The sequence below is a fragment of the Saccopteryx bilineata genome, chromosome X, assembly GCF_036850765.1.
Source record: "Saccopteryx bilineata isolate mSacBil1 chromosome X, mSacBil1_pri_phased_curated, whole genome shotgun sequence".
Classification (NCBI taxonomy): Eukaryota; Metazoa; Chordata; class Mammalia; order Chiroptera; family Emballonuridae; genus Saccopteryx; species Saccopteryx bilineata.
In genome coordinates, this window is record NC_089502.1 from 65,059,954 (window position 1) to 65,085,632 (window position 25,679).

At 36.7% G+C, this 25,679-nt stretch overlaps 1 protein-coding gene across 11 annotated transcripts; it reads right to left on the bottom strand.

Moving 5' to 3' along the window:
- Window positions 1-981: 981 nt before the first annotated feature.
- Window positions 982-24,230, bottom strand: ZNF711 (zinc finger protein 711). Of its 11 annotated transcripts, XM_066249369.1 has the most exons (11): window positions 23,932-24,230; window positions 22,079-22,202; window positions 21,028-21,171; window positions 20,445-20,552; window positions 13,004-13,570; window positions 9,645-9,800; window positions 8,789-8,941; window positions 6,459-6,596; window positions 5,554-5,601; window positions 4,162-4,305; window positions 982-3,650 (listed from the first exon to the last, which is right to left on the bottom strand). In XM_066249369.1, exons 4-11 carry the CDS (start codon window positions 20,524-20,526, stop codon window positions 2,473-2,475), a joined length of 2,466 nt encoding a protein of 821 aa, XP_066105466.1. In that variant the 5' UTR covers window positions 20,527-20,552; window positions 21,028-21,171; window positions 22,079-22,202; window positions 23,932-24,230; the 3' UTR covers window positions 982-2,472. The 11 variants fall into 11 exon arrangements, with proteins under 11 accessions (XP_066105466.1, XP_066105463.1, XP_066105464.1 ...); XM_066249366.1 differs by lacking the exon at window positions 21,028-21,171; XM_066249367.1 differs by lacking the exons at window positions 21,028-21,171; window positions 23,932-24,230 and adding an exon at window positions 23,619-23,726.
- Window positions 24,231-25,679: the final 1,449 nt, after the last annotated feature.

Consider the following 25,679-nt stretch of genomic DNA (forward strand, 5'->3'; position numbering starts at 1 on the left):
TGTAAATCATATCACAGGTCCCCTTCCTTAAAACCTTCCAATGGCTTCCCATTTCAGTCTCATAGGTTTCATCTCTTATCAGTCCCCTCAGCATGATCCATCTCAGGTTATCTGTATTTGCATGTTTCTCTGCCCTGAATGCTCTTCCACCAAAACCTTCGTATGAATGGTTCAAACCTTCATGTGAAGTGGTCCTTCTTGCCACTCTCAGCTCAAATGCCAGGACCTTAGTACAGACTGCCTGTCAACTCACCCATAGCTGCTGTTGAAGCAAAGTTGCCAAAGTGTACTGGCATTACACTGGGACTTTTGTCTAACATTTTATTACTTTTATGGTGGCAACACATGGGACCTTATTAGAAATGCAAAATTAAAGGTCTACTGAATGAGAATATGTATTTTAATGATCTGAGGTGTGAAATCTACAGATATTAAAGCTTAAAAAAACTCTTTGTCATTGATCATTAAATAATTAATTTTAAAAAAGAATGAACGCAAATGACAGTCTAAAAACAGTATCTAGGTACCTGAACTCTACTAAATGACTAGTTTGAATGTAGCAGATGATTTTTATTCTCATTTGCAGAAATCATTCACAAATACTTGATTTAATAGTTTTCCTTTTGAATACATATTCCTCTATTAGGAACATAATTTTGGATTCATTTCTCAGGTTTATGTTACTGAGGCAGAGTAAGCTTCTTTAGTTTTCTCTATACTATAAATGGCGAGTCTTAAAATGGGCACTTTAGAGCATTCTGTAATGGTTTTAGCAAAAACTTACATGTTTTTGAGGAATAGTCATGCCACAGTCATTATAATTGTTTAAATTCTTAACTTGTGTTGTTAATGCACAATCTTCTCCAACACGTTAAACTGCAGACCAAACTACCAAAGAGCAATTTTACGGGAAAAGTCTCTTAATAAAGAATAAACATTATAGCAAAAACTTAAATAAATCCACCCAGCCTTGAAGTGCAATAAATGCTTTTTATTGTATGCTCATTTCAATGAGTAACATTTAGAAATAATAATCCCACGTAACAGTGACAATCTTATTTTACAGCGTATACATCATTTACAGCCACATTACACACGATTTTAGATTTTCCAAATTTAATATTCTGAAGTTAAGAAAGATAAAAAATTTATTCTCAAGAAACTGATTCTTATCTGGTGCAAAAACAGAAAGATGAACATTAGTTGAAACACAAAGCCACAATATAGCATGAAGTAAAATTACTTTTTAATTATGTTGAACAGCTGAGTGTAAACATGAAGCAACTAAAACTTAAAAGTACACATCATATGCATTACATTTATGAACAGAATTTTATTAAATTTCCCTAAATCAGCTTTTTATATTAAGCGCCATTTTGATTTGCAGCATGCTAACACAAAGCGTTGTTAAAGGGATGCATATTTTCAATTTATACACTGTAAACTGAAATCCACTTCTGAACTCTACTCGCAGCACAGTGTTAAGTACTGCATAAACACTGCATCATATTGAAAATGCATGTTAATTATATGGTATATAGATTTTAAAAATCAAAAGTTTCAATAATGGCATAAAATTGCACCTTTAAACATTAGAGCAAGTAAGACTAGAACCATCATACTTGCTAAGACTGTCCTAAAAAAACCTTCTAAACATTAAAATATTTAAGAAAACTGTTCTCTCGATTTCATCTTTAGATCGTTAAGAAATATAGTGCTAACTTCGTTTGCAACACTCCTGGTTGCCCCGCTTTAGTAAGCCATATGTGACTCAAATACATGTTTGTCACATAGGCCGTGCTGAACAGCAAGCAACTTGAACATCGGAGAAAAGGGAACTTGAACCCTCAGACTTCACCTTAGACTTTAGCACAGAATGCTGTCTCTCAAACATCCTGTCCTGTGACAAAAAGTTAGCAGGTTTGTAGTCCTTTTTAATACTATTGAATCAATTTAATAGTATTTTAAACCTGTTTTCCAGTGAAATTTATTTTAATGAATACATAAAGTTTTGTATTTCTGGAATTCATTTTCCAGGTACCATATAAAAGGCTCAATGACTAAATGACTGATGGATGACTACATTTATTTCCCATCCATTTCTAAAATCACATAAAAGTGAGGCTTGTCATAGCAAAGCATTGCTCACTTCCTCAGTTAAGTAGGATATTTTTCAGAATTATGATTCTAGTATGTCCAGCCAAAGAAAGTCATTGTCTTTGCTCTTCCCCTCTGTAGTTTATACATATAGTCCTACTTATAAGTTTTACTACAACCATTCTATGGTGTTTCTCAAATTCTTAGTTTTCAAAGGGCTATGAGATCCCTTGTCAATTCAAATATCTTTAATACAAAGAATGTAAAGTTATGACTTAAGATCAAGTTCGTAATCAGATGAAACAGTTTGTGAAATTGTCCCGTCATGTAGCATATCGTATTTTCCAATTAGCTTCTTTCTTTGTATTGGTCTCATTACATAAGAGCTTCCTTGTGATGCCTCATAATATGCTGATTCTTTTCTGATGGTCTTCGGAATCCTTTCTTGCAGAATTCACATCTGTGTGGATAGTCTTTTGTATGGATGGATATCACGTGGCGTTTAAAGCCAGACGCATCTGTAGTGCTGTACTCGCAGTACTCACACTGGTAAATCTTCCTTCCAGTGTGGGTCTTCATATGCTTTTTCAGCTCATTTTGTTGCCGGAACCCTCTCTTGCACCTTTTACACTTCAATGACTGATCCTTAGTATGAACTGAAAGGATGTGGCCACTAAGAATAAATGGATCTGATGTTTTGAAGTCACAGTGCCTGCACTGATGAATCTTCCTGCCCTTATGGATGTCGCTGTGCTTTTTGAGCTCAGAAGGGCGATGGAAACCTTTATCACAGACCTCACATTTGTGAGGAAAGTCCTTAGTATGGACAGAGATGACGTGCCGCTTAAGGTCACTTGAGTTGGTGCTCTTATGGTCACAATGAGGACACTGGTGTGTCTTATGTCCTTGAAACAAATCGAGATGACGCTGAAGCTCCCTCTCATCGCCAAATGCTTGGGGGCAGTGCTCACACTTATATGGCAAGTTGTTGCCATGCTTAGACTTAATGTGTGTTTTCAGGTTGGACTGATCTGCACACCTGAAAACGCAAAACTGACACTGATATGGCTTCTCCCCAGTATGGGTTCTCATGTGTTTTTTGAGTTCAGAAGGATGGCGAAAGCCCTTCCCACACTCGACACAAACGTGGGGGAAATTCTTGCTGTGAACAGCCAGTAAATGTCTGTTTAATAGTCCTTGTTCTGCAGTTTCATAGTCGCAGTATTTGCACTTGTGCATTTTCGGCTCCTTGTCTCGTAGTATCAGTTTATTTGAGCTAAGAGGGCTAGCCTCTCTGTATCTTCGTGTATATTCGGTAAATTCATGGGTTTTGTCAACTTTGTTTATCAGCTTATGGCTTTCTAAGTGGTTATGGAAACTCACTTTCTTGTTGGTTGTGAAGTCGCAATCTGTACACTGATATTTCTTTCTCATCAAATGATCAGGATGATTCTTCATGTGTCTTTTCAAGAATCCCCTTGATTTAAACTTTTTCGTGCAAATATGACAAGGGTACACTGTCAGGGGCTGTCCATCAGGGCCTATTATGACAGCTAGGTTAAAAAAAATAGGGAAGTTATGACATTTTGCCAGACTGTTTAAAAGGATTTTACAACAAAATGAACTGATATTCACAATGTGAGAACTAAACTAGTGAATAAAACCTTGTAAGATAGAATGAATATTCAAAGTAATTTATGATAAAGTAGCTCCCTAAATATTAATGAGCAGCACTCTACTATAGATTATAGATTACCCATCTGTCAAGATACTCTATCACATGGACTTTGTAAACTAAAAACAGGAACCCTTTATTGCTAAACCAACCTGAAAATTCCCTTTTAAAATATTATTTGGGTAAAGAGCAAATAAACATTGCTTTATAAGTACCAAACACATTAAAAAAACAACACCACAAAACTATTTTGATCAAATAAAAACACAAACGAGCATATGGAAATAGAGCTATACTATAAACAACTGATTTTCCCCTTTGGTTACCAAAATATAATGCCACATTTCAAATCATGATAATATTCATAGGGCAAAGCGTTACTAGTTTACCTGTCTGCCACTGTTTTGCTTCCCCCCTCCTCCTCTTCTTGGCCTTTTGTTTAAGTACTTTATTCGTGTTAATGCTGTCACAGATTTGAAGGTACTGTGCTGCTGTGTTACTTCTGTTTTCTAATGTTGCGTCCAAAGTATTGGCTGAAAAAATTGATACCCAATTACACTACATATATTTGTACATTTTTCATTTTGGCGAGGTGAGTTACTACAGGTGACACGGCATCAGGCTGCCATCATGGTACTGAATTGAACACCATAGTAGTAACTTTCATAGATTATACCCACATTACTCTCTTCTATAATTTTACACACACACATTTATGCAAACACTTTCAATAGGAGATGACATAAAATTAATTTTAAAATAACCCAATTTAGTCATCCTAAAGGAATAAACTGATAAGGTGAATGTAACAAAAAAAATTGTTATGACCCTAAACAAAAGCTTGGAATCAGTTTAATTTATCACCAGTGAAGGCTGATGAAATTAAAGAGATTTAGAAATAGACGTGGCAGGAACCTACGTAGTCATGGTGACTATGTGTATCACATAAGGAACAACAGTTATCTTGTATATATGCTTTAGAATAGTTCACTTGACGTGAAAAGTATTAAGATGGATCTTAAGATCAGTGTGTCAGGCAATGTACTAAATTTCAGTAGAATCAGTGTATTCAGAATACAGCCCTTAATAAAATCTCAGTCCTTACAAATCTGTTGTTATGCAATTTGGTTTAAAAATGTAGGCCTACAAAACCCTTTAAGCTTGTATGCTGTGATTTTTGCCTCATCAATTCTTCTGAAATCTACATTTCATTTTGAATGTCAAATACCTCCTAAGGGTAGAAAAAGAACAGGCATACATTTTATCATAAGAAATTCTTCTTGCTTAGAAAAGAAAATGAACTATTAACCATGGTGTAACAGTTTATAAAGTGTATTAAAATAAAGAAAAAGCTGACACATGGGTTTTATGTATGTTACATAAATCTACTGACTGCAATAAAAAATGAGAAAACAGTTACGCCCCAAGGAAGATATTAAGAAGTAGCTGATATCATAAAAACTTTTACACTTTCTGTTAAAATAGTTTCTATTTCATATTTTTCCATAGCAGCCATTTATGGAACATGTGGTATGTTGCTTGATATTTATACTTCGAGGTAGATTTAAATTAACTGCATTCACAGAATAACACATAATGATGTCTGTCTATAGATTAATCAATCCCCAAAAGAGGCAAATTCCTATGTAATGAATTAGATATGATCAGGCAATAAGGGTCCAACAAATGTGTCTATACATACAAAGTAATAACTCTTCATTTGCCAAGCAGTGTACAAAATTGGCCATTTCACTTACAACTCACATATAAAGCTCTCTCACCTGATGCTTGACAATCTTCATACCTGCGTGAAACTCTTCTTTCATCTCCTAAAAAATAGACTAATTAAACACTGATATGCTGATTATAATGATCACTAGTGGATCACATCTTAATCTAAAATAATCTTACTTTGCCCACCATTGCTTTGATTAAATTTTTTGTTAAGTTCTACTCCCAATGATTAGATAATTTCATACACTGAAAATAAAGCCTACTGCCAACATCCTTGGAACTGTTAATGTGCAGCAAAAATTTACTTTCTAAATAAACTGGAGAGATATCTTTGCAGCATACTCTCAAAATTGAAGATACTCAATAATAGACTTGAATGAATAAACCTTTAGAAAAACCAAGTTAAGATAAATTAATGCATCTGAACACCAAAATTTTGTAAAGTCAAGAATATACCTGGACCATCTTTTAAATTAAGCAGAAATGAGATAAAATATAAAGGAAAAAATAACTTCATACATTTACCTTTTATTACGTATTTTGTAGAAAAACCCACCTGGATTTTTGTTCCTTTTCAAAACCCAAAAATCTTATTATTTATCGTGTTACTACACAAAACTATGACTTTCCAAAAGGGGAAGGATCAACTTGCAAAAAAATATTCCTACTTTGGAAAAACAACTTTTTATGGCACTTGCTTATATAAGTAGGATTTAAAACAAACCCTACTTGAAAAACACCATGCATTAAGCAAGGTTTATTTTATATAACACAAGATATATGATAGAAAAATCATGTGGGCAACTAGCGATGAACCAGTTCACAGCAAAACATTTTATTATATTAGCTAGCTAATAAAGGGCATTAGCACAGCATATTTACTGACCTAAATAAAGCCTGATCAAATCGATACGTTATGTACTTAGCAGGTGAGAAAATGCCAGTGTCCTACCATATGCCGCAGCCCAGACAACAGGGACAATTGTATTATTAACATCAGAGTCCTCAAGCTGAGTCTCAGGGAGAGAAGTTCCTTCCTCTTCCCCTACAATGACTTCCATGTAAACTTCATCTGCTATTTCAGCACAACCTAAATTTTAGAAATAATTGCTTATTTGTAACCCCAAATATTTAAGAAATGGGCAAAAATTCCAAACAATTTTCTTTCAACTTTCAAGACTTCAATTTGGTTAATTAAAAATGACATTAGGCACTTTGGAGGCTAGTGCCACTAGGAGACAATCATTCATCAAAATTATTTTTCTCCTTTTAGAACCTAGTTCTATGAAAACAAATTTTAGATTATATAAAACATGTGCCCTTGAAATATATTGACTGAGTTTACAGTGCACTGGGCATTACAGCTTTATTAAAAGGTTGTATTCCGTAATTCTGCCTGATAGTTCTTTGAAACGAAGAAAGCATTTCTCATAGAAACAATCCTAGAAAAGTGGTCCATGCTAGCTCACATACTGTAACTTAAATGCAGTACTGTACATGCAATGAAAAATAGTCAAACTACTAATGGAAAATTTTAAAATAAAGATTATTAAAATCATATCTATATTACATGTTATTTATACACACACACATATAATGCTGGTGCTCAAGAACATGTAGACTTCAAGAGGCAAGATTTCCTGAAACTTTACTGAGGAAAAAAGCAATAAGTGAGACTCATTTTTAAAAATATAGCATTGATGTAAAAAAAAAAGTTAAAACTTATGCCCTGGCCGGATTGCTCAGTTGGTCAGAGCATCGTCCCGAAGCACAGAGGTTGGCGATTCGATCCCTGGTCAGGGCACATACAGGAACAGAATCGATGTTCCTGTCTCTCTCTCTCCCTTTCTCTCTCTCTAAAATCAATAAAAATAAACATTTAAAAAGTTCAAACTTAGAGGATCAATTAATATATTTCATGTGAAATAATGCATTTAGATTTAACCTGTACAGTACAAAATTGGTTTGGATTTATGCTTTTCCTCTTGATTCCAATAATGGGCTCCTCTATTCACTGTAGAAGGAATGTGGGAAAAATGTGGAAGGGGCTCCTCTTCGTCTAAGTTTCCATTCTTCAACGAACCAGAAAGAGTCACTAGTCAGAGTTTTCCACATCCCCATGGCCTTCCTGACTTGGCTAACCTAAGCTTCTGCCCCCCACCTTCTACTGTGCCCTTTTGTTTACCAGTGGTTAAAAAATAAAAGTAAAGAATCTAGGAACCAAATAGAAGTGATTTCATTTGGCTCTCTACTTCTCCAATCAAATCCTTTGGGCTCATTTGTTTTGGTATTTTCAGCTGTGGCATATTAGTCATGTCTGAGATTGGAGTTCAGTTCCCCATGGTTTCCATGGAAAGGAAATTTGAGGGGAGAGGATGGGAGCACAGGTCAGGCAAAGACGGGCACTACATGGGTAATGCACGTGGTGGAGGCCCTTGCTCTCCTAGGACAAAACAAAGCCGTTTCTGTGAGCATGGCAAGACAGAAGCAGCCTTTAGGAAGGGCCACATCCCTCCAAAGAGGCAAAGAAAGGGCAGGTGGAGAATAAAATGTCTTGATAAGGAAAGAGCAGGAAGGAAATCTGAGGCTGTCAACACTGTGGCGCTCAGCCCTAAGAAGCCTTAAGCAGTGACTGCTTGGAGACCGTCGAAGGCGGAATGAGTAGGGATCCTCGCCGCTGGACTTGGAGCAATACTTACTCAGCTAATCCCTCAGGAACAGAAGGCAAACAATCAGTTTGCCTTTCCACTGCTGAATCCAGAGAGAGACCAACAATGTTAATTGCTATGTGGAAAGAACACTGGCAGCAGAGTTAACAGACAGGAGTTCAAATCCTACCTTCCTTACTTAACAACAAAATGATCTTGGGCAATTACTTAACTTCCTTGAGCACTTTTTTCCGGCATAAAACAGGGATAACATCACCTACCTCAGAGATGAGCTGTGAGAATTAAATGAGATAATATACATGTGACACACCCATTAACACACAGAAAACAGATTCTCCATTCTCCATAATTTGCTCTATCTTTGTGGGCTCTATGACATCAGCAACAGGACATGGCTGATCTCTGGCTCCCTGTATCTAGACATAGTATTGACGTTTGCTGATTGGAACAATACATCTATGTATGGTCAAAAGGACCCTTCCCTTTTACATTAATTACAGCCAAGGGTCCAGCTTATTTCAGAGACTGTTGTTACTATATTGTCCTTGTATCTCTGAGATTGCTTATTTTTTAAAGGAACACATGATAGCTGCTAATAAGTGAATGCTAGTACCCTGTGTTTTCTTACTGATATCATCTTCTTCGGGGGCAGAATCTTTCACTGCCATGTATACCATCTTCTCCCGCGGCATCCGGCCCTGGTCAAGCACTCCAGTTACGGCATGGCCGTTGTTGTACTCACTTTCTGTGACAATTTCTGTTCCGCCTGGAAAATTCAGACACATATCAAAAACTGAAAAGTATCACGGAATAATTTCCTGAATTATTAAAGAAGAAAATACAAGAAATACTGTCCTTTCAAAAAGTATTCCCCCCAATATTCCAATATAAGTTTCTAAGTGTCAAGAGAATTTTCTTATAATTTACACTTTTTATATTCATCACTGACAAATAACAAGTGTTAACACATCAATCACACTTACATGCTAAGCACTGGGTAAGTCTTTTACACGTATTTACCCATTTAATCCTCACAACAGCCCTATGAGGTAGTTATTATAATTATGGCGACTTTAGGGATGAGAAAACTGAGGCAGAAGGAGGTTAAGTAACCACCAAAGATCACTCAGCTAAATGGCAGAACTAGGATTAAAGTCCAAGTAGGCTTTCTAGCTTCCAGCCTAGCCTGCCCTTAAATTCTCATTATAATTTCCCACTCGAAACTAAATCTTTGCCACTCATTTGCTTTGATATTTCAACTGTAATATTCTACTCATGTTTGAAAGAATCTAAGAATGACATATTCTGCCTTCTTGCTTTATATTCACACCCAATTTATTTATATTCCCTCCCCAAAGAAACCTTTAAAAAGTCTGCACTTTTAAGTCAATTTCAGTAGTGTCCAGAGAAGATGAGAGTAAGTTCTAATTCCTAACGATAATGCAGAAAATTGCCATTAGTTCTTGTACCTATTTCAACATCATCTTCAGCCTCAGCTTTAAATATATACACTTTTATGACTTCTGAACCAAATCCATCTTCTTTAACGTCTTCTTGGGAACCATCACCACCAATTTTTAATGGTGGGTTCCCCATATGTTCCAGTTTTTCGCCAACGTCATCCACTGTAAGACACCATGAGGCAACAATTTCCGTCAGAAAAGACAATTAACATTTAGTGGGTGGTAAACATAAGTGCAGCATGAAATAATGCATTAACCACCTACTCACTATTTCACTTAATGACCTATTGTGTTACAAGTGGCTTGTTTCATGAAAAAAGAAACGATATACAAAATCATATACACATGATCAAAGTTATATAAAAAACTATTCACTGATTTTCATTTACATATATAACATTTAATAACCATAGAACTTTAGTTAAAATGCTTTGGGGAAAGATGAAATAATCTACCACTTTCAACATTTTAAGCTAAATCCTAATACCAAACTTAATAACATGAAGAGTAGAACATAAAATATACAGTGGTCATAAAATAAGCTCAAATTAACAATTCGCAAATTAAAAAAATAAACGTATTTCTATATGAAACCTAGGAATGAAAAAAAGAGAAACACAGAAAACTCCTAAATGATTTTTATAAAAGGGCTTTTCAGAAATCATTACAAAAATAAAACCTTAATACTCTTAATTTCTGTTGAATCAAGGGACAACAACTTCAAACCAGAAATTTTGTACACTTCTAGATTTACCAACGTATGCTTCACCTCAAAATCATATTAATAGGTAAAGCAAGATTATTCGAGAATATTACTTTTCAGGTATACCTTAAAATTTTGATTCTCTGCTATAGTCTTTAATAATAATATTTAGTTTCATATGAATACTATGCACAAATTATGTAATGACTATATTAATAAACTTTCTTTTTTGATCATAAATATTAAACAATATATTCTCCCCAAATATTAAATGTATACCAATTTTTATATCAATGTGTCCCTAAAAATCTGAAATGTAATCAAAATTGAAAATCTCTTATGCACATCATCGTACCATATACGAATCATGAAACTGTGAAGATTCTGACTACCTCTACACAATTCCAGAGTTACTGAAAACAGAATAAAGAGTGACACTGTCAAGTTATTAACCCAGAACTCTTAAAAAATGAAGTTCAAGAAGTCTAAATGGAGCAAAGTCTAGATTTTCCCTACCTCACTTTCAAATGTGATCTATGAATTTTCAAAAGTAGGCATTTTGCCTTTCAAAATGGTAAAAAAAAAAAAAATCAGAAATTGCTTTACAATGCAAAGGGGGAGAAACGGGGCTGGAGAAAGACTTTGCATGGGGCATATGGTGTGTAGAGGGTATTATATTGAGTGGAACATTTGAAACCATGTCAGGCCAAGTATTAGGCATTAAAAAAAATAATCTAGGGTAACTTTAGACAGATAGTTATCCTGTATTAATATCTAAGTTACTTGGCATATGTGGGAGAGCCTAACCATCTATTAGGCTAAAGAATTTGTGAACTCTGGCCTGAAAACAGAAAAAAAAATTCAGATATTGAGAGAAGATAAACTCTCTACCTCTAAAATTCAGCTACTGACAAGATTTCCTTAGAGGATTATTCAGTGATTCAAGAAGAAGACGGAAGTCTGTTTAAAAACCTCTGCTTTATGCCTTATATATTTTAAAAATATCTTGGAACAAAAAAAACAAAAGAACAACAAAAATAAGTAAAGAAGAGGACTATTGAAGGTAACACTGAATCCTTTCAAGGCAATTTATTCTCCAGTTTCTGAAAGATTTAATGGTCATATAAACAAAGCGGTAAAGAAAATGAAGTAAAGGTTAAGAGGTGGAAAAAAATAGCTATGTTAAAATAGAATGAAATATATAAAAATAGTAAGATTGAGTACCTAGTCAAAATTTGAGTATTATAACCATTACAAAAAATAGTCAAGGATCTGAATGGTGGGAAAATGAATGGTATTAAAAAATATTTAATTTTTATATATTTATATAACCCATTTTCCTAAATTAAAAATGCTTAGGTTTTAAAGGGATTTTAAAAAATCGTTGCTATTTCTTTACTAATAATTAAGGAGTTGATTAATCCCCATTTAAATTCCCCTTAGAATGACCTTGCTGCAGTTCCAGTATTATTAAAGCAATTCAGTGTACTTCAGAAGTTTCAATCTATTGGAGTATGACATAAAATATATGGTAATATATATGGTATTCTTTGAAATATATGGTAATATCAAGATAAATAATTTAAATTAAAATATTCTAGAAACTTTCATAGACTCAAATCATAGAAACTATGTTAAGGTATAACTATTCACAATACATATGTCTAAATTTTACCACGTAAATACCCAAGAGTTTAATTTGACAAGTACCTTTTTAAAGGCATATTGAATTTATTTTGGCACAGAAAGACTACCAACTTTGCCACACCATTTTATACAATCAATAACCGTAGATTTTTTTTTTTTTACATATCAGGTTAAGGTGTAAATATAGAGTTGCTTTAGTAATCCACATTAATTTAAGAAGAAGTAATAACATTTGCACAATCTTCTAGTGGCTTAAATCATTGTTTTAAAAACAATGTAAATATTCACTTTCAAAACTGCATACAGAGTGAAAAATTAACACACTGGACTTCAGAATTGTATTTATAAATTAAATGAATCTATTTTTTTCACTTTAAATTTACTGATACACACATATAACTTACAATCACTGTATATATACTTACCTACACGTGCTCTGGTTCCCAATCAGCCATTTTTTATTTTGAAAAGAAAAGGGCAAAAATCCTCTATGGAAAAGTTAAGGCTTTACCTAATCTTTACTACTTCCAGCATGATACCCTCAAATTTTATAAGTATAGGCTCACTTCTATCTCTACCTCCATCAATAACTTATCATTAGATTTTTGTTATTGTTGTTGTTCAGGCAAACCCACCACTTAGAACGAGAACAAAATATTTTTATCCTCCACCTTCAGATAAAAGTGTGTTAAGGAGATTGTAAAGCACTCTGAAATAAACACATATTTACACAAACAGAAAAAAACCACACAGAGAATTGCAGAACACAATCTTGTCGAACCTTCCAAATCTGTATTTCTGTCTAAGATATTACTAAATTGCATTCTTTTACTTGATTTTGGGTCTGAATTTCCAATTGCCTAAATTAAAAATGACCTAATTCAAAAAAGCATCTCAGCAATACAGCTTTGAAAAAAATAGTTTTCAAAAATATTATCCCCATGGCACACAGAGCCTTTCCAGGTTATATACAAATCAATCTCTCGAGTCCTTATGAACTTTATGTTTCACTTACATGATATCATTAAGTAGTCTTCAGAAGTGCTCTTGACATCCTCCTCCTCCTCCTCCTCCTCCTCATCATCATCGTCATCTTCGGTTTTAATAGTAACTGTAGATCCAGGAACACCACCAGCTGTTTGAATCACAGTTTCTGTATCTGAATTAGTTACAAGAACTTCCTCTGACACCATGGTGGGAGAGTCAACTCCTGAAACACAATCTTGGACCACATGTTCTAAATGACCATCAGGACCAGTGACAATGTCTGCCACAAAAACCTGCTCAGGGACTCGAACGGTTTCTGTAATTAGCTCAGAAGTCAAGATGTGATCACCGTCATCTTCCTCTAAATCTTCTTCAATGGTGACATCAGCTTCAAGTACAGCTTCAGGAACAATTACACCTTCTGTTACTACATCTGTCTCGGTGATGATATCAGGGCCATGAACAACTTCAGCTGCAAGGCCATGATCGAGAGTTATGCCATCATCTGTGACAACATCAGAAACTAACACGGCCTCGGGGACTGAAACCACAATATGGTCTCCATCGATATGTGCAGTTCCAGCCATCCCGGCCACTATAACACAAACAATTAGCCAAAAATAAAGTTATTTTAATATTTAAAAGTACTGTATTTAATATATTAGATGACATCAAATATTTGTAAGTATGAGATTTTCCTAGCCAAACTATCATTTAGAAAAAAAAAATCACAATTTGCAATAAAAACCATCACCAACCAGGAAGCAGGTGAAAACAATGTTAATAAAATCTAAATTAGGACCTTAAAATAGTGTGCTTTATTTTCAAGTAAAACATAACAGTAATATATCACTATACACCAGTTAGAACAGCTGAAATAAGAAAAAAAAAAAACAGTAATAACAGCACAGGTCGATGAGGATGTGGAGAAAGTTGATCTTTTATATGTTACTGGTGGGAATGTAAAATGTAGTAATCACTCTGAAAAACAGTTTGGCAGTTTCTTACAAAACTAAACATGCACTTATCACACAACCCAATATCTGCATTCTACAGCATTCCCCTCAGTGTTATTAAAACACGTTTACATGAAAAAAACTGCACGTGAATATTCATCACAGCTCATAGTAACTATTACTCATAGCAGCAAAAAACTGAAACTAACCCAAATGTCCCTCAGCCAGGAATGGTCGCTTAAACCAACTCATGTGTGTCCACCCCGTGGAATACCACTCAACAATAAAAAAGGGACAAACTATTGAAACATTCAACACACTGAATGAATCTCCAGAAATTTATGCTGAATGAAAAAAGCCAGTTATCAGAGTTGACAATGCTGTAGAATGTATAAATGGAATCCCTTCTATAACATTCACAAACTCAGAAAACTATACAGATGGAAAATAAATTAGCAGTTGCCAAGGGTGTGTGTGTGTGTGTGAATATATTGACAAGGCACATATTGACAAGGATGGCTCTGTGGCCTCTGCCTCAGGCGTAAGAATGGCTCTGGTTGCAACAGAGCAACGCCCCAGATGGTAGAGCATCACCCCCTGGTGGGCATGCTAGGTGGATCCCGGTCGGGCACATGCGGGAGTCTGTCTGACTGCCTCCGTTTCCAACTTCAGAATAATACAAAAAAAAACAAACAAAAAACCCCCAAAACACACAAACATAACAGAGTGTTAGCTAATTTTTTTTAATTAGGTGAGTTAAAAATTATAAACTTATAAAAAGAAAAAAATTATAAACTTAATATATTACAAAATATGTAGTATAAGCATAGAAGTCCCTGAACTTCTTTATCTTATAAGAACCACTACATTCAAAAGTGGAAGGCACCTTATAACATCTGATATTGGGGAATAAAACAAACTCCTTTTAGACAAAGATTTCTTTTGATAAAAAATAATACATATGCACTCTAAATTGTATTAAATTCTACATTAATTTGTAGGAAAAAAGTTTTAAATAACATTTTATTGGGCACCATGGTAAACACCAGCTCCCACTTCCTTTGCAAATATTTTGAGAGTGCAAAATCCCTTCATAAAGAACTCTGTTAAAATATACTTCCCTAAAGTGGTACAGTCAACAATTTAATAGTTTGTGGACCAGGTTATAACAAAATTATCTATATAAAAAATCCTCCATATAATGATCACTTTCTATAAGGTAATACCTGAAAGTAATGCCAATTGCTATACAATGTTCATTATTATTATTAACCAATTCATTATGGAAGTTAGTTAAGTTTGGAAGGAGACCAGTGCAGACTGTTAACACCCTAACCTATCAAAAAACAAAGCGTGAAGGGAAAGCTGCCTTTCAAGTTTATCTTTCTTTCAACCCTCCTGTATCCTTCCCACCATTTGCAAACTCTCACCTAAGTTACAGCATTATTCCAAAAGAACATGGCCTCAATCTTGAAAATCTGGTAGCCAAAGGGGCTGTGTATACAAGTAGCACTTCCTCGTTATTTGTTCCTCCATTGGCCATTTTGGAGATGGAGGGGGATGGGGCAGGGGGGTTCACATTTAGCATTCAACCAGATTGACAATATGGTTTCTAGCAGGGAAAAATCAAGTGTCAAACCTACAAAATTCACAGTATTGAAATGCTATGTATATAAATAATGAAATTAGTATTTTAATAAACCTTCTCACAAGTCAGGTTTAAATGATGGGGAAGTCCTTTATTTTTCGAGTACTGCTGGATGTCAGTTTGGTTCCTGAGGGTAAAAACACCAGGAAAAGATGGAATAAGGTGAGAACTGGCCCCAGGTTCAGATCAACTTGGTTGAGAAGATTCTAAAAAAGACAAAATAAGTACTTTTCCAGTTCACCTAGCCCCTACTCTAGTAGGAATGGACAGGTCAGATAAATCAGATCTAAACCAAAAGAAATCCAAATATGCTTGGTTACTCTGACTTAAATAATCTGAGTTTAGGTCAAGAATCAATGAGTTTTCCACAGGGTACTGCAAATTACTCAGACCAAGATCCAAACAACTTGCTAATGCTTTTACACATATTGTCCCATTTAAGCCTCAGAACAACTGTATAATAAGGTGAGTTGCTATTATCTCCATTTTAAAATGAACTATGGTTTAGAACGTTTAAATAAACTTGCCCTAGACTTAAGCTGGGATCTGATCTCATTGTTTGACCGTAGATTGGATTTTTTTAACACTTGTCTAAAACCTAGAATAGAATTTATTTTAGAGACTGCTTTCTAAAGGACATTTAAAGGGGTAACCAAGTAAAGAATAACAAGAGTAAATTTTGATCTATTATAGTCATTTAAATTTCAAAACATTTAACAAGCAGTATTAAAAGGTATTGAATTTATCTCTGATTAGGTAACAAAATTATGAACAGTAAGAAAAAATAATTTAAAAAGTGTGAAATCAATTAGATAACCAGATAACAGTAAGAACCAAGTCATAATTTCAATCATTTTCTATTTACTAAAGTGATTTCATTTAAATGTGAATACTTGGAATTTCACTTTAGGGGTACTGTAAAATTCAGTATTTGTTGGGTCTGTCTTGGGCCACTATCTAATGCTGTTTTTCCACTTAAGTCTCAAAGCAAGACGTATTTTTGCAGCAATAAAATCTTAAACAACTATTAAATTCAATGGCACAGATTCCAAGCAGAACTATCATACTGAGACATGAGCAAGGTTATTACATAATGTTGTAAAAATTTAAATCTCAAGTATCCTTCCCCCAAAAAACTAGCATAATGAATTTCTGAATTACATTCATGTTTTGTATTCTAACTATATTAGCCATCCCATCCCAACCGAAAATCCCACAGAATTTCAAGTTTCTGTGCCACACAGTGTATTTATTTGGTTATTTAGCTCTACCTACATCTGCTAAACTCTTTCACAAATACCATTAATTTCTGAAATTGCAAATATCTAAGTTTTTATGTTAGCCGAAATTTTTAAAGAGAATGTATCTAATTTCTAATTAAATTTTAGAATTTGGAAAGTTTACTGGATGGAGGCTGCTTTCAGACAGAAACCTAAGTTACCAAGGCTAAAGTGTCCTTGTCCAAAACCCTCCAAATGGAGGTTCCTTTAGAGTTAGACCTGTTCGATACCTCTGCATTTCTTAAAATATCATACAAAAAATGAAAAACATATATGTATGAAGTTGAGCTCAGAACTGCACATCAAAAATATAAAAATAAAACATAAAAAAGTCCCCACCTTCTAAGACATCAGAATTTATTTACTAAAGATGAATGGAAAACTAACTTATACTTCAGGTCCACATCATTCCTAAGCAAAAATGAGTGAACATTACTCAAATTAGCTATTTCTGATTTAACTGAATATTCAGCAAAATTTTAACCAAAAATGTTAAAGCAATTTAGTTGCCATCATTTTTGCCTAAATTTAAAGTAGCATAAAAAATGAATTTTAAAAGAATGTATCATTTCAAAAACCAATAATCACAAAATACTACTAGGAAATGGAATCGTGAACAGCTGTACAACAAAAAACGGTTGCTTTAAATTTTCTGTGGTATAAATAAGTTGATTTACTTTATTAAATTCATTTTAGAATGGAGTTTAAATTAAAAGTTTGGAAGTACTTATTAAATTTTCCCATTTTATCAATCAGAAAAAGAAAGGGGATAGTGAACGAAAGTGCTGCTTTCTACCCCATAGTATGTTTACAGGAGTATAACTGTGTTTATGTGTGTTCTCCCCTATTCAAAGGAAAGGTACTCCAAAATGTGTTGTTTATCCTGTGGTTTCAGGTACAGGCTGGCACGTTGCCACATGCCTCCAGGGCACTCAGACTACAGTCTAAGATGCAGAGCTTTAGGTTGAACACAAAAGAAATCTAATGCATTAAAAATATTTTAACAAGTCAAATATCTGTCAACTGATGAATGGATAAACAAAATGCAGTTTAGCCGTGCAGTCGAGTATTATTTGGCAGTAATAAGGAATGAAGTATTAACATGCGCTACAACGTGAATGAAACTTGATTACATTATGCTAAGTGAAAGAAGCGAGACACAAAAGGCCACATATTGTATAATTCCACTTATATGAAATGTCCAGAGTAGGTAACTCCATAAACAGGTAGATTAGTAGTCGCCTATGTCCAGGGTTGGGTTGGGGGAAGTAGGGAGTAACTGCTAATGAGAATGAGGTTTATTTTTACAATGACAAGATGTCCTGAAATTAAGTAATAATGATGATTGCACTTTGTAACTATAATAAAAACCATTGAATTATATTCTTTAACATGGGTGAATTTTATAGTATGTTAATCATATCTCAAAAAATAAAGAAAAATACATGAAATATTTCCATATGCATGTTCTATTTCCCTAGCAACTAAAAGGAAATCAAGTGTTGGCTGTAATAAAGGATTAATTAACCCTAAAAATAAAACACACCGAGGAGGAATGATGAAAAGGAAATTAAGAGCACACCGAATAAATATTCATCAACAGCAATCAGACATTTTTTCCAACCTTTGGAGGAACCGTGCTTTACTTACTAACAGGCAACTTCTTTAGGAATGAAGGGGGGTCTGGACTCGACCAAATGCTACTATGTACGTAGCATTCTGTATTAAATGGAAAAAATACTGTATTTCTTCCATTTTTAAACTATTTTTAAGAGGTAAAGAAATTGAAGTTAACACTTCAAGCAAAACCTACTTAACTATTTGAAGTTCAAGTATTCCAGTATTTTAAAAAGTATCTCTAGCAAAGAATTCACAAAATTGTTTGTAAAATCTTTTATTCTTCAGCCCTTTTGCTTTTCTTCTAAAATTTATTCGTGTTCTTTTCCTTTTTTTTTTTTTTTACTATCCCAAATCACTTTTAAGTCATTCATAACAAACACAACTCACTTGTGACTCATAACAGGAAAAATCCATGCCCCCTTTCTATTTTTATCAGCTAACTACACAATCATCTTGATCCCCACATTCGATCTTTTTTCTTTTTAATGTTTATTTTATTGATTCTAGAGAAAAGAAGGGAGAGAGAGACAGAGACAGAGAGACAGGCAGGAACATCGACCCCCATTCCTATACGTGCCCTGATCGGGGATCAAACCAGCAGCATGAGTGCTAGGGGGCAACGCTCTAGCCAATAAAGCCATCTGGCCAGGGCACATCTGATCTTGAACCACGCACCATACCTTTATTTATCAGGCAGATATGTCAAGGAATAAAGAACTAGAGAGGACCTTAAATATTATCTTATCCAACCCCTTCATAAAAGTGGATTAAGTAATTGGCCCAAGCTTGTGCCGATAGCTAATAAGACTGCCAAGACTAGAATCCAATTTTTTTCTGGGCTTTATAACAGGACAAAATAATGTATTCAACCATAGTTTCTGAAAACAATAGTAGCATTTTTTTTAATTGAGCGGAGTCCTCACCCTTAATTGCATCTCTGACAGTTCCATAATATGTCATGTTTTTTGTTTACTTTTTATCCCAATAAACCATTTCTTTTTTACTCTCATATTCTCACTCTGCTCTTTTCTTCAATTGTTACTACCCTATTCCTGCCTCTTCTACTTATTTCAGATACCTCTACCTTCTATAATTCAGGTTGACCTTGCCCAAATTCAGTTTCTTTATGGACTGTCATTGGATTCTCAGCATCGTAAAATTGATACTTTTAAGAAGCTACTGAGGGTTTGATCCCCAGTCAGGGCACACATGAGAAGCGACCATCTGACCATTTCCTTCTCTTCCCTTCCGTCTCCCCCTTCTCTCTCTTCCACTCTCCAAGCTCAACTGGTTCAAGTGTGTGCCCAACATAGAGGATAGCTCAGGTGGTTCGAGCATAGACCCCAGAAGGTGCTTGCCATGTAGATCCTGATCTGGGTGCATGCGAGAGTCTATCTCCCCTCCTCTCACTTAAAAAAAAAGGAAAAGAAAAAAAGAAGCTACTGAAAGACGTCCACAAAAACAGGGAATAATTTCATTTATTTTTTAAAATGTAATGTGATTAGTAACAACTTTCTGAGAATATAGTATCAGAACACAATTAATCACTTAGTGCATCATTTTCCTGTATTGCTATATAAGCATCTAACTTTTAAAAAAAGGCTGAAGTATTCCTTGTCCTGCTTTATTAAAAATTCAAAGTAAAATGTATTTTAGAAAAGCTAATTTAATAATCTATATGTAAGAAATGATAGTTATTTATGCAAACTGAGTTTTACGTTTCCAATGACAAAATACCACTCTATTATTACAAGTTTTCTTATCTCAACTGTCCTACAAAATTTTAAGAAAGGTTTCAAGTAAACTATAGAAATATAGCTTTACTTTGAGGAAATAAATACTACAAATGTATTTTCCTAGCAAAAAGCACATTCTTTTCATTGTAACCCTCCCCTTCCTCAATGTAGTTCTGATATTTCTGACTTTTAAAAAAGGAAAAAAAATACAACAAAGAAAATGCTTTACCAAAATCCTGCATAATCATGGTGTGGGCCATTCTAGCGTCTGCTGTGTGCAATCCCAGACTGCCTCCTCCGCCTGCATCCATGCTTAGCAAAGTTCATTCACAAATCTCTGTAAAAGAAAAGATTTTTAAAATAGTTTTAAAACATTGAGGCCGTCAGTTGTCTTGAGAAAAAGAAATGCAACTGAGTATGTGCCTCTCAACTAGATGTGCAAATCTTATTACAAAGGAAAACAAAACAAAAACCTTATTAGATATTTTATGCGACAACCATAATTAAAGAAGGGTCAAATGGAAGTGAACCAAAGACATGTGGAATAAAACTGAAAGGGTGATGAGCCATAGAGAAGTGAAAGAAGCAAGCAAAAGAACAAAACCAGTGTTGAAGTTCCAGTTAAAATATAGGTTATAAAAGCAGAAGAAAAATAAGAACAAGATGACAACAGACAATAGTTGAGACATTTATACATTACTAGAGGACCCGGGTGCCCAGTATTAGTGAATTTCATTTAGTGGCTCTCAATCATTTGTTCCAGGTCCACATCAGCCCTGCAGCAGAACTCTGCAGATAAACTTGTTTTTTACCTCTGGCTCCGGGGTTCTACTTATAATGTAAAATGCTCTATCCCACTTTCCCTGGAATTCTTGGAGCAAGTCAAGATTTCTGAGCGCACTCTATTACATTCTGTTGTCTCACAGTTTTGAGGACTCATGAAACATGACTGGTTCCTAAATATGGTAGAGATAAGATCAATCACATACCAGCATTTTAGCAAATTGTTTCTTCCAGATATAGATGTAATCGTACAATGGATTTTGCCATTAATGATTCATAAAGTCATGGTAACCTGACACTAATTTTGGAAGCAAGAGATCCATCATTTTTCATTTCAAATGACTTATCCTATATTTAAGGTCACCAGATAGAATGAAACTTTAGTTAGATGCTGTCACTCAACATATTTCTTATAACTACTTCAGTGTATTTCCCCTTCAAACATGAGATTGTAAGTAAACCAACTAAAAAAATCTGTGGATTTTATAAAATGTGTATCTCATTTTTAGATAACAGTGTTGAATGGGGCTATACTGCCCAAAAGATGAGGTTACATGGTTAATGAACGTTTTAGAAAGCTGCCATATAAAATAACTTGATCCTTAAGTACGGGAGGTCACAAATTTTTTCCCTTGCCTTTAAGTTCTATAGGTGTGCAGGATGCAGAAGCGTCTCAGACAGGAACCTCTACTAACAATTTGAGTCATGCTTATAAAAATCTTACAGCAGTAGGTGATATTTCTTTGTATCAAAGGTTTCAGACAAGATTATTATTATTTTATGCATGAGCAAAATTACAAAGTTTTAGAAATTCTTGGGAGTATTTTTTGTTTTTAAAGATAGCAAATTGCTTTATGGCTTCAAAATGAAGTCGATTTCACAATAAACTACGTGTTTGTTTAGAAACAAATTATAATTTCACGAGGACTTGTTTTTAAAATTAAAAAGAGTATACCGTTTCAACTTTAATCAGAGCAATTGCTCTCTTTATCACTAATAGAACAATCTTGTCTTTTAAAGGTTTTAAACACTTAATTTTATTTTTTTAATAAAGATAAAGCAGTAAAATTTGTTAATCACCTTAATATAGAGTCTTGAAGAAACTGTAGGTTTTCTTACATACTGTAAAATAAAATCTGCAGCAATTTCTTTATATTGCTCCCTCTGAACTATATTATTTTCTTTGGAAAAATGTTGTCTTTACCTATTGTGAAAACATTTAAAATGAGATATTATTAAACATTTTAAACCAAATCTCTTACACAACTAAGAGTTTTTCTTTACAATTTTATTTTGGGCTGATATGCTCAAATCTGTTCATCTAAAAAGCAACCAAAGGGATCCCAACAGAAACAACTACCCAGTATGACATAAGCAACATTACTACACTTTGAATCCGACAACTTGATTAAACCAAAATCTTCTCTAAAGCACATTGTAAAAATCACTAACAACACCGTGTTTTGGGAAGTGAAAGAGAACCAACCAAGGGCAAGCTTTATCCTTGCCAAATCCACAGAGAACAATCTGCACTAGCGCTCGGTGAAGTGTAAAAAAAAATGAACACGTAGTACAATTATTATGAGAAGTGCCACGCTGTACGAATACCAAATAAATAAATGTGCAGCCCCATTTTTCGCCATATAGGAAGTTTCAATAAGATCAATAATAAATAGGGTACCAGAACAGCAGTGAACTATTCAATATCGAAAACATCGCTGGGCGTCTCAATCTTCCCAAGAGTCTGTCTCCCATCCAATTTGAATGGAGGTAACCACCAAGTACGCTCCAAGTAAACATTTTTCCAGCAATTGCACGGGGACCAGAAATATCTCTCTCTCTCTCTCTCTCTCTCTCTCTCTCTCTCTCTCTCTCTCTCACACACACACACACACACACACACACACACACACGTTACTCTCAGCAATCTCCTCTAAGCACAGCTCCTTTAGGACTCAGCTTCTCGGTGATGTGAAGAGGGTAAGGGATGGAAGAGAAATCCATCCTAAGGAGGCAGAGCAAGAGAATGCGAAAGTAGTATTTGCAGAGACAGGAGACAAAGGAGCCCTGGCAAGTAGCAGTATTGCAGCTTTGGACGCAACCCTCCTCCTGCAAAAGTCTCCCTTCCCCGAGACCACACCAAGTTTCAATCATTCCCAGCAGCACGCACACACGTGCCCCCTCCTGTACGACCCATCCGACTGAATCTTGAACCGAACCAGACACGGCACCTTCGCCGTGGACAGGCGAGAGCGAGGGGACAAGACCAGCTCCCTTCCTCCCCTCTCCTACTTGGTGCAGCGGTGGCCACCGCTGGCGCCCGCCGAGACACCCAGCCCCGCGCCCCCCGGCCCCGCGGCTCGGCAGACGGCCGAGAACCAAAATGGTGGTGGATCCGCGGAGGCGACACTTGCAGCACACGCCCCCCCCCGATGGCTCCTTAGCCCCTAAAATGCCCGATTCCGTGCCACCTTCTCGCCACCGCCGCCTTCCCTCGCGCATTCCAAGGTGACTATTCGCGGCGCGTGCGGGCGGGGGCGAGGGGGGCGAGAATGGCAGGAATATGGGGGAGGGGGTCGCAGGGAGAAATGTCAGGAGGACGTTGCCTTCCTCACTTCACCGTTTTGTTTTCCGCCATTTTCCCGTCACCCCAAAGCACCGACGGCCTCGCCGAGGGCCGCCGACCCCAGGGGTTCCGGCGCGCCCGGGTCTCTGCGGGGGAGCCCCTGTCCGCGGGTGCCCCGGCCGCCGGCCGCAGCCAGGGAGGGCAGCCGCGCGCCCGAGGGGGAGGGAGGCTCGGGGACTAGACGTCACTTCCATTGTTCCCTTCGCCCCATGGTACAGTCCGGGTGCGAGCCTCTCCCCCCCTGGCGGGCGCGACGCCGAGCACGGCCGCCCGGCATTCTGCGCCCTGGCCCCCGGGGCCGCCTTACCTGCGGCAGCCGCCGCCGGCCGAGCCGGTCCGCGCTCGGGCTGTCCGCCGGGGGCAGCCGCCCGGGCTCGCCCGGATCCCCGCGCTCAGCTCTCCGAGGTTCCGCGGCCAAAGCCAATCACAGGCAGCTCTGCGTCTGGGAGCGCGCCGCCTCGTCCCGCTTTATAGCGCCGCTGACTGCTGAGGTTGCATTACGTCACGCCGGCGATGCTGCAGGGTGAGGGGCCGGAGGGGCGCGCAGGCGCGCGCTGGAAGCCGAGCAGCCCGCGCGGGCTCCGGCTGCGGGGCCCCCGCCAGCCCGCCGCGCCGGGCGAGTCCGAGTGCGCACGCCTGAGCTCGGCGCGCCCCTGAGGACTTTCCTGGGGAAGCTTTTCTGTTTTCCAGGTTTCCCGAGGGAGCGCAAAGACGGGGCGGGGCGCGGCGGGAGGGGGCAATCAGTGACTGCAGGGCTTCTCACGGAACCTCTAGTAGCCGCCCGACTTCGTTTAAAACAAAATCGAGCCTGCCCTCGAGGATCTGACCTGTTCGGCTGACCAGAGTGATGAGAGGTGCGCCTCTCCGCAGCCGACCCAAATGTGTTTGCAGTTTCCCTCCCTCCCTCATTCCTTTTCTATACCGTAATGGTAGACGATTCTTTGAAGACAGTAAAGGGAAGAAAGACATACAAGGCAAAGGTGGACAAGGGACCGAAATGAACACGAAACCTCTCTCGAATGCCTCACTTTCAACTTGTGTCTGCACAAAATGGGAGAACAGGGAACAATTCCGTGGCTACGGGGTGGGGAAAAAAAAGTGATGAAACGCGAGGGAAAGGTTCGATTTGCAAAGAGCCACACAGTGCTTTCTGGAAATTGAGCTTCCGTGCTAGGAGCATTTGAAATAAATAGCAGTCTTTAAGCAGGGAAAGGCTAGGATCCTTGGAAAAACAAAGACCGTAACTCACTACCCCTGCCTACATAATTTAAGTATTTTACAAATAAAGCATGTTATTGTTCTCCATTAGCGAGACTTTCTCCAGGTCTCTTAACCCAATACACCACGGAAGGTTTTGAGAAAAATAGAGACACGATGTTAAAGCCCTAGCGTAGCACCTGGCTCCTAGTTGAGGACAGATCCTGGAGCTTTCTCTGCACGGGGTCAGGTAGTAAATATTTCAGGCTTTGAAAGCGGCAGGGTCTCTATCACAACTCTGCAAGCATGCAATTGTAGCACAAAAGCAGCCATAGATAGTAAGTACACAAAAAGCATGGCTGTGTCCCAGTAGAATTTTATTTAAGGACACTGGCATTTGAATTTTATGTTCTTTTAGCGTGTCATGGAAAATTCTTCTTGGACTATTTTTCAACCATTTCAAAATGTAAAAATCATGCTTCTTCGGTCATTAAAAAAAGACAAAAATAAAGTATAAACAAGAATTGAAGAAAACCATCCAGCCAGCCAGATTTCCCCTGCGGGCTGTACTCTGCTGACCGTTGTACGTGTCATATATTTACACCTTTACTTTCCATCCTACATGAAGAAAGGTGTTTTCATGATTGTATTCCTATACCTGACGTTTTCCTCTGATGGATACTCTGGCAAATACCACTTGAAAGATCTTCTACCCGTAACGATTTCAATAGGACATTGATGGAAGAAAGCAAAGAAAGATGTGCTGTTTTGACATCTATTACCTTTGTGAATGGTACATCGTAGCAGACAATATTTCCAACCTCATCAGTGCTCGGTGCTAGCCCCTCTTTCTCCAAA